The sequence below is a fragment of the Elephantulus edwardii genome, unplaced genomic scaffold (assembly GCF_000299155.1).
Source record: "Elephantulus edwardii isolate Elephantulus edwardi_28Jun2011 unplaced genomic scaffold, EleEdw1.0 scaffold00027, whole genome shotgun sequence".
NCBI lineage: Eukaryota > Metazoa > Chordata > Mammalia > Macroscelidea > Macroscelididae > Elephantulus > Elephantulus edwardii.
The window spans coordinates 14340672-14350923 of record NW_006399777.1 but is presented as its reverse complement, the minus strand read 5'-3'; the positions used below and the strand labels follow the sequence as shown (position 1 = coordinate 14350923).

Sequence of the window (10252 nt, the reverse complement as noted above, 5' to 3'; positions counted from 1 at the left end):
AACAACAACAACAATGTTCCCTTGCTCTGTTCTCACAACAGCTTCTTGGTCTAGGTATAGATTTTGTATAAGCATAATTAAATATTCTAGAATATCCATTCTTCTCAAGATTAGCCATAGTTTGTTATGATCTACCCTGTCAAATCCCTTTGTGTATTCAATAAAACACAAATATACATTATTCTGGTACTCTCTCCTTTAAGTCTATATCCATCTGACATCAGCAATAATATTCCTGGTGTCATGGCCTCTTCTAGATCCAGCTGAAACTTAAGGCAGTTCTCTGTCAATGTACTATCATAGTATATCTCCAGAAATAGACATGTTTGAGGAAGAATAGGTTTCCAGAAAAACTGGTCCTATCTACTGTTCTGGGAACATTTTTTTTTTTTTCCTGGCCAATCAGCACTTTATTTTTCTGCTGACACCTGCACAGATGTTACTGTCCATTTTCCTAACCCCCCTGGGAGATGGGGGTGTCTCACCACACCTGGACACCCAAAGCCCAGAGAAGCAGGAATTCTTGTCCCTCCCTGGAATGTAGCAAGCCCCATATCCTCATCACAGATCCTGCTAGGCAGCCCCAGTGCTGTGCGTATGTGATGGGATCCTGTCCCCTGTGTAATCAGAGACCAGGACAAACAAGGGTGATGGTGCAGTGGAGGAGACACTGGCTAGTGGTTCAGGGACACAAATGTTGACCTACCACCCAGGTTTAGTCTCTACTTCCAGAAAAACTGGTCCTATCTACTGTTCTGGGAACATTTTAGTAAATTGAATGGAATGTACCTTTGACTGATCATGTGATTTCATTTACATGTTGTGGACCTGTTGATGCCAAATTCTTACTTCTAGGTATTCCACCTTTAGCTCCTTTGATGGTCCTTCAGCCAATAACGACATTTGTAAACTTTAATTCATGATCCCACATTGTAAGAATGTATCCTATTTTGTGGTCTTGGAGAACTGCTATTTTAATTCTATAAAAGTGGGCATGTCCCCATTTGGACTGTCTCTATATTTCACTAAACTTCACATGGTTTTATTAAAAAAAAATTGCATGAGTTCCTTGTTTTTCAATGCAGTGCAGTATTCCATTGTGTGAATATACCACAGCTTCTCTATCCATCCCTTTGTTGATGGGCATTTAGGTTGTTTCCAACTCCTTGCTATTGTGAACAAAGCTGCAATAAACATGGGTGTGCATATATCTGCTTGGGTGGCAGTTATTTTTGGGGTATATTTCCAGTAGTGGAATTGTTGGGTTAAATGGTATCTCTGTTTCAACTTTTTGAGAAAGCGTCATATCGCCTTCCACAGTGGCTGCATCATTTTACAGTCCCACCAACAGTGAATAAGGGTTCCAGTTTCTCCACAACCTCGCCAGCATTTGTTGTTTGCTGTTCTATTAAATTTTGCTATTCTAACTGGGGTGAGATGATATCTCATAGTTGTTTTAATTTGCATCTCTCTTAGAGCTAGGGATTTTGAACATTTCTTCATGTGCTTGTTAACCATCTGAATGTCTTCTTTTGTGAAGTGTCTGCCATATCCTGTGCCCATTTTCCAATCGGATTATTTACCTTTATCTTCTTGTGGTGCTCAAGTATTTTATAAATTCTGGATATAAGTCCCTTATCTGATATGTCATTACTAAATACTTTTTCCCAGTTGGTGGCTTCCCTTTTTACCCTGTTGGAGAAGTTTTTGGATGTGCATAGGGATTTGATTCTTAGAAGATCCCATTCATCTATTTTATCTTCTCCTGGTTGTAGGTAGTTAAAGTATTTTATGAATAATAAAGTGCTTTGCTTCTGGTGGCAGCTTACAGAGAAAGCATTTACTGGTGTTTCAGGTTACATATTAATAAAAATGGAATGGAAACGATCACAGGTCATCCTTTTCTAGTTCTAAATGTTGGATGGTAGTGCCATCAGTTAAAGCTAACTGAATAAGCTAAGGCCTCTGTGGATTTGATTATCTATATTTTTGGTTAACAAGGACTTAACTGCTTGCACCACTTAGGGACTCATAAAAACATTCAGATGTTTAAGGAGTTCCTCTGAACTCACCAGCACTCCCTCAATTATTGGCTACTTGTCTGATAATTATTTTCACTAATAAAGGATAACTTGCTTTAAATTTGAAGTACTGGTAAATTAGGGTCCCTAGAGACACACTGGAGCACTAGTGGTCTACTGGCAAGAAGCTGTGCTGTAATCCCAAAGGCAGGTGGTTCAAATCCACCTAGGTGCTCCTTGGAGAAGGCCAAGCAGTGTCCTCCCACACTATTACCAACTCTGGAGGGTAAGCTAGGGGTCGGTGCTGACTCAACAGTACCCAAGAACAACAGTGGCATGTTGGTTAAGCCTGTGAGTAGCTGAAAGGTTAGTAGTTCAAACTTACTAGGCCCCCTGGGAGAAAAACCACCTGGCAATATATTCCCCTAAAAATTACACCTCCAAAAATTCTTTGGGTCAGTTCTTCTCTATGTGATAAAGGCACTATGAGCAAAAATGAACTTATTGGCACACAGCAATAAAAAGAATGGTTAATTCCTTCTTTAAATTTTATTTTTCATATAGTTGTGTCTTATAATCGAATAGAGAATTGCTGTTCTTGAATCAATTCTTTGACTATTTGATATTAAAAAAAAAAATCCTGCTAGAGCAAAAGCCTTTTGAACTTCCTTTCTACCCTGATTACTTTGAGTCCGACATATTCTTCTCATAAAAGACAGCTTCCCTTTGTCAACAGTGATACTATAGACCTCATGGCTGCCACTGCCATAGTGGGATGAAGATTGCATTTATTAGTGAGAATACTGCAACCAACTGAAAAGAGGTGTTTTGGAAAAAAGAATGGCAATCAACTTCCACAGATCCACTGACTAGAAACCATGCGGAGCCCAGTCCTATCCCAACCCCACAGGCCATGACAAGTTGAAATGACTCAATGGTGACTGATTTTTAAATATTTTTATGTGGTTCTCCCTCAAATGATTCTCTCTTTACTCATAAGCTTAAATTTATCCCTTTTCATGGAACAGATGAAACATTTATTTTTTCCTTCTCGTAAAAAGCTGTAACGTGTGAAGTTCTTTTTCTCCTGATTCACATCTGCTTCGTTTTCGGTTGCTTGCTTTCTTCTGGGGAGCCCTGGTGGCAGGGTCATCAGGGAGGTGTGCTGCTGACCTCAAGGCTGAGTCTTCACAGCCGTTAACCCGCCAGGTGCTCTGCAGGAGAAACACAGGCAACGCACTTCTGTGTGCTGAACAACCTCAGAAACCACTGGAAGGTCAGCTAGGAGTTGGTTTCGATGCAAGAGCGAGGACAAAGAGATTTCCTTTGGTGTTGGTGGTTTTTGTTACGTCCCCCTTTTTACAATGAGTGCTTTCAATTTTTTAAATTGTCATTTGTGTGAAATTCTTTGAGGCAAATTCCTTCAGAAAGAAGATGTATATGCTTCTGTAAGGTTCTTGGAGAAATCTCCAGTGCAGAATATTTAAAATGAAAATCTCAACTTGGTTCTTTCATTATTTTTTTTCTTATTCAACAGAGCAGATTTCCTAGAAGATCTAGCTTTCCCCCCCCTTTAATCAATGATATGTTTTAAGACAGGATGCTTTCCCTGCGATGCCCCAGCTCAGGAATGGACCGGGAGGTTTTTTCCTACTTTATCCTTGTCCTAGGAGTAACTCTGTAGGACCCCGACTTTAGTCAGGGGACATGGCAGCCTATGGGCAATTCCACTTGGAAAGAACTTTGAGTTTTAGCTAGATGAGATCCTCACGAGGAAGCAGGCTTTATTTCAGTTGGTTCTCTTTGATCTTTATTCCCTCACCTGCATTTTCTATTTTTCATAGTCATGTACACATTAATAAAATGGTTTAAAATTTTTATAGAACAGTTACAGTTGTTTTTATCAGGAAGGTTGTTTTAGTTTGGGTCGCAAGGTGCCATTCTGCCAGAGTAAGAAATTACACACCATTATCTTCTAATATTATCCTTTTTCACATACAGCATACACATCAGAACCTTTGTGTTTTCTACTGCATTTACACACACACACACACACACACACACGCACACACACACACACACACATTCTCTCTCTCTCTCTCTCTCGCGCGCGCTCATAAATCCCCATGCATCTACTGCTTGAAGAAGACTTCTGGCTACATTACAAACATTACAAAAGAGGTAAATAAACACTAATTACAGGATAAATGAAAAACTAATAATATTAGTATTACAAGATAATAAATAACAATAAATAACTAGGTAATGAGTTAAGCATCTTAATTTTAGTAATAATGCTTTGGCCTACAGAAACTCGTACTTACTTTGGAAGGAGAACCATCGGTAATTTTCACCAACTGCCAGAGAATTGAGTAATGGGAACACTGCAGCGCCTGTACAACTATCTGCATCAAATAAGGAAGAAAAGAAATTAACGGAAACAATTCAAACAAATGAGAAATAATTTGTTTACACAGCACTTAAAGAGTAACACCGAAAGTAGGCTTAACAAAATCTCAGGTCCTAATTTTTATGGATTTAATGAAAATGAAAAATACTATTAACTTTAACATCAGACAGTACAGATATTTAGAGATTAAAGAAAAAAGTAGAAACACATGGACCCACGTAACTTTTTGTGTTTAAAAGAAAAATATACTGTTATAAATATTTCACCTGCTTGCAATTTATAAAACTTTTATTACTGAATGATGTATTTACATTACTTAAGGTACTTTTATTGTGAAATGTAACAGTCACAGAAAAATACATGAAATAATATAATACTAAATTAATTATGAGGCAAAACTCTACTGTGTAACTACATTACCAGCAACTGCTCTCAACACAATCATCATTCTTTAAGGGAAAATGGTCATTTTGATTTATATGGCAACTGGTATATTTTAAATACTAATGTCTAGATCCCTAAATATTTTGCTAAATTGTATTATTTCAATAGAATCAGGTAATATGCATTACTTTGAGTTCAACCTTTTGCTTAACACTCTTCTATATTTCCATTTATTTCAGCTTTATTGAGATACAATTTACACATTAAAAATACATTTAACTTAACAATGCAATGGTTTTATTATAGTCACACTCACGCACGCACACAGACCTCTGGTGGCTTAGTGGTAAGCAATTGCACTCCCAACCCAATAGAACTAGACTGAAATCTACCAGCAGCTCTGTGGGAGAATGATGGGCAGGCCTATCCTCTCCTGTGTGATTTACTGCTTCTGAAAACAGGTTGGAGAGTCACATATGGGTCAGTTCTCATTGAAGAGGACACAACAACAGCACAAAAAACAACAATTCTCTTTAGTTTCCCACTTCCTGTCCCAAGCAACTCCTATCTACTTTTGATCTCTTTGTTCTTAACATTTCATAAGAATGGAATCACACAGCATATGCATATCATCTTTTGTTAACAGCTTTTTCACTAAAGAATAAAGGTTTTAAGATTAATAAACATTGCGTCAATTGTTTATATTTTATTCCATGTATGGCCAAATATTTTATTTTATTGTTCCTCTACTGAGATAACACGTAACTGATACAATATTCTCCTTTGCTACATACAGCTACTTGTCTTCAGTAAGTTATCAATGCAATAAATTAAAAAGTCACAAGGATGACTATTCAGAGAGTAAAAGAAGACAAAAGACAGAAAGTAGAATGCTAGAGGGACTTTTAGCTGATTTTACTTTTAAAACTTGGGGTTTACAGCATTTACAATGTCTTCAGTGCGTTTACTCAGCACTGAAAGAAACACATCAGAAGTAGAGGGATGAGTGGTGCTGATTTTGATGCACACGAAGGGAGTGATGCCAGGGTTTCATTAGCACAATTAAATGATTCATGTCAGAATGCCAGAAACCAACCTACAGAAATACTGCCATGTAACGTCTACTCACTCACTGCCTTTGGCTTAGTAAACACTAATGCCTGGCCCCCTATAGGACTTGAGGCTATAAATGACAAAGGAGCAGAGTGATCACCTTTCTCTGACAGAGATACTGGTGGATTTGACTGCCAGAAAGTCCTATTATGAACTTCAGTATTAAGGAAATCACTTTACTGTGTTGAAATCTTTCTCAGTGACGCTGTACTGAGCTGTCTTGAGAAGTCTTCTGATAATATTTAAGACTGCACAGTGGCAAAGAGGTTTGAGCAGAAGGGAAAGAAAAGATTTTTTTTAAAAAGCCTCTTGAATTTAAAATTACTTGAATTGTTAAATAGGAAAAACAGATAGTAATCAATTGGAAATTAAGATATGGGGAAAAGTAATGTTGAAAATTATTTATGGGTATACTGATCATTCTAATCATCACAGATAAAACTTCCTTTTCTTCTACTTTTCTACTGACCAATACTGTTTTCCAAACTGTGTTCCATAATTTCACATAAATTTCTTGTTCATGAGAGAAGAAGAAATACCTGGTCACACATAGTATCTATTTCAAACAGAGCACTTGGATTTTTATTTATTTATTTATATTTTTTCACATAACATTATTTTTCTTAAGCTTACTTTTAAAAAAGAGTGCCATTTCATTAGTTTAAAATTATTATTACTAATAATAATGTTTCTAATTAACCAGAGCAATTTACTGTCTCACATACAATGAAAGCATTCTAGCCAATCACAGCTGTGGTGGAGTAGCCCACAAAGAATTACTCTGCTGCTGCTAATCTAAAGTTGGTTCCTTTGGAGGGTCAAGTCCACCAGCTGCTTCACAGGATAAAGACGGGCAATGTCCCTCCATGTGATTCAAAACTCCAAAAACCCACTAGAGGTTCAGCGATGACTTGGTTCTGGTTTGAATACAGGTGATTTTTGAGAGATATCAGATCAAACTCTAAGAAAGAAAAAAAAATTCCAATTCTTCTTTCTGAGCTGGACAGAAGTCATTATGACACTGTACTATTCCAGCAGTGTTATTCTAACTTGTCCTCATCTTTCTGTAGAGATGAAATAAGTATAAGTACTATGTTTGTTGCTGTTACGGGGCATTGAGTTGAGTACGAGTCACAGTGACCCTAAGAATGATAGCCTTTAACCCTGCCCTATCCTGGGCCATCAACACCACCTCTAACATTGCTATTGTCACCGTGACAATTCATCTTGTTGAGTTTTCCACTCTTTCTGTGATGTTCCACATTTCAAAGCACCTTTCTAGTGTTTTTTTCCAAAGACTGGCCTCTCCTAACAATATGCCCAAAGTATGTGAGACGGAGTTTCATTCTCATCATTGCTAAAAAAGATACTGGTTGGCCTTTCTCTAAGACAATTTGTTCCTTTGCCAGTTTAAAGGACATTCAGCACTCTTCTCCAAAACAATTCAAAGGCATCGATTCGTCTTCTACCATCCTTATACACTGTCCAGCTTTCAGATGCACAGCAAGTGACTGATGAGACCCAGTCTAACTCAGCCACAGCTTAAGTCTTCAAAATGACAGCATGAATCCTCAGTAACTGGAGGGATCTCCTAACTGCTGATCAAGGGCATTAAATGTGGATCCAAGTAGTAAGAAGAAATCACCAACAATTTCAATTGTTTCTGTATCAATCACAATGTTGATTACTGGCTCTATGGTGACAATTTTTATTTTCCTAATGTTCTGTTCACTTGCTGTGCATCTGAGAGCTGGACAATGAATAAGGATGACAGAAGAAGAATTGATGCCTTTGAGCGGTGGTGTTGGAGAAGAGCATTGAACATCCCATGAACGGACAAAAGAACAAACAAATATATCTTGGAGAAGGTGCTCTTTGGAGGCAAAAATGGTGAGGCTTTGCCTCCGATACTTTGGGCATGTTGCTAGGAGGGACTATTCCCTGAAGAAGGACATGATGCTGGGAAGGGTGCAGGATCAGTGAAAGAGAGGAAGATCCTCTGCCACAGGGACTGATGCAGTGACTGCTGCAATGGGCTCTTGTGTGTCAGGAAGTGTGAGGATGGTGCAGAACTTTTGTTCACAGGGTCACTGTGAGTCGTACTCGATTCAACAGCATCTAACAACAACAACAACGTTGAGAAGTAATCCATATTGAAGGCTGCAGTCTTTGATCTTCTGCAGCAAGCACTTCAACTCCTGCCCTCTTACATCAAGGAAGGTTGCTTCATCTGTGTAACAGAGTGTGATGATGAGTCTTCCTCAAATCCTGATGCCACATTCCTCTTTGTAAAGTCCAACTTTTCTAATGAATTTCTCAGCATGCAGACTGAATAGGTATGGAGAAAGGATACAGCCCTGATGCACACTTTTCTCAATTTTTACATGACGTGTTCTCTTGTTTGGTTCAGACAACTGCTTCTTGGCCTATGTCTAGTCTAGGTTTTATATACACACAATTAACGTTCTCCTCAATGATAGTCTTAACCTATGATCCACAGAGAAATACAGAAACTGAAAAACTTGAACAGATTAGTCTTCTAACCCACGAACAACACATTTCTTCTGATACAACAAACACTGGTCTAAACCTGAAGGAGGTCTTCGCCAAAGAGATGAAGGATGACAGAGGACATGAAGAGATGCTCAACTGGACTAACACTTGGTTTGCAGCGCAAAATGCTACCACCTACATGTAGCACCAGAGCACCTTGAATTTCATTAACATTTACAGTGCTATACCCTAGAGAAATTCCAACTCAAAGTGACAAAGGAAAACTTCCATGGGCTTCCTCAGCTCTTGTTTTTACGGGAGTAGACTGCTAGGTCTTTATTATCAAGGTGATTCAAACACAACCACAAAGAACTACTACAGTTAACTGGATGGCTAACATAAAGAAACAGTGACAATGTCAAGGGCAAGTGAGCTCTTAACTGGCAGAAACAAAGGAAGGTATGGACGCTCTATATGTGTTGATGGATTCTCACAGGTTAAACACACATTTAGGGTTGGAATTATACTCCTGGGCATTTATTTTAGTGAAGTGAACTTATGTTCACACAAATATTTGTATATCAATGTTCAAAAGCTTTAGCTATAACAAGCAAAACCTGAGAACATTCAAATGTCCTTCAATTGATAAATGGCTAAAATAAACTGCTCTATCTCCATCACAGACTACTAATCAGCACCAAACAGGCACAAGCTATTGCTTCACTCAATGACTTGGGTCAACCTTTAAAGCATTACAAATTAACACTTCTTAACATTTCTTTCTCAGTGAAAAAGTCAGTTGCAAAAAGTGACATGACAAATTATTTTACTTCTTTCACATTGTAAAAATGGACGTGACTACGATGATGGAAACAGACTAAATGTTTTTAAGGGTCATGAGGTAGAGTGCTCTGGTGTCCTAGTGGTAAGGAATAGTACTGCCAACTCAAGGGTACATGGTTCGAATCCACCAGATGCTTTTCAGTAGAAAGGAGGAAATCTCTTTCTGTGTGATTTACTGCCTCTGAAAACCTGGTGGAGGGCCAGCTCTGAGTCAGTTCTGAATCAGTGGCACACAACAACAAAAACCAAGCATCACGAGAGGGATGAGAATATGATAGTAAAAACCATAAAAAGATTATGAATGAAGTTTCCGCAGGGACAAAATGATTCTGTTCTTTGAATGTGGAGACTGCATAAGTCTAAAACAATAAGGCAAGGTATATAGAAACAAGAAGTCAATCAGCTAAAGAACCTCAACTTCCATGGCTCTGGGACCTAAAGAACTAGCTGGTGTCCAGCAACTACTGCTGACCATTCTAAAAGGGGCCACACCAGATAATCTGAATGGAGTGGGGGAAATGTGGACCCAAACTCCAAACATAAAAATAACCAGGCTCATGGGCCAATGGGGACTGGTGAAGCTGCCCAGTCTATAGCCTTTATGTACACTTTGAACCTGGAACAAAATACACTCTCCCGTGGTTCAATTTGCAACCAAACAGACATGGCTTTAAGATGAACAATTAATACGAAGGACTTGTTCACTCCTTAAAATAAACAACCATATAATATCGAAAGGGAAATATTTGCTCACAGATCAAACTCAGAGGGAGGAAATGGTAGGAAAGAAGGATTAATGGAATCACAGAGACGAAGTAGGAAGATTGTGGTTACACTGTGTATACTGTAATTAATGTAAAACAGTACATGTACAAATGGTTGAATGGACAACCAATTAAGTTTGCAAACCTTCATTCTAAACAAAGAAGCAAAATTAACATAACGACTTACTTTGCCTACTCAGTTGATTGGCTGTATTTAAAAGAAC

The 10252-nt window shown here is 38.2% G+C and overlaps 1 protein-coding gene across 2 annotated transcripts in view; it reads right to left on the bottom strand.

Moving 5' to 3' along the window:
* The window catches only part of STAG1 (stromal antigen 1), a 256619-nt gene that overhangs the window by 41215 nt on the left and 205152 nt on the right, over positions 1–10252 (bottom strand). For both annotated transcript variants that reach the window (XM_006883361.1, XM_006883362.1), the window contains exon 21: positions 4346–4426. In XM_006883361.1, coding sequence (XP_006883423.1) covers positions 4346–4426 — 81 coding nt within the window. The remainder of the gene's footprint in view (positions 1–4345; positions 4427–10252) is intronic.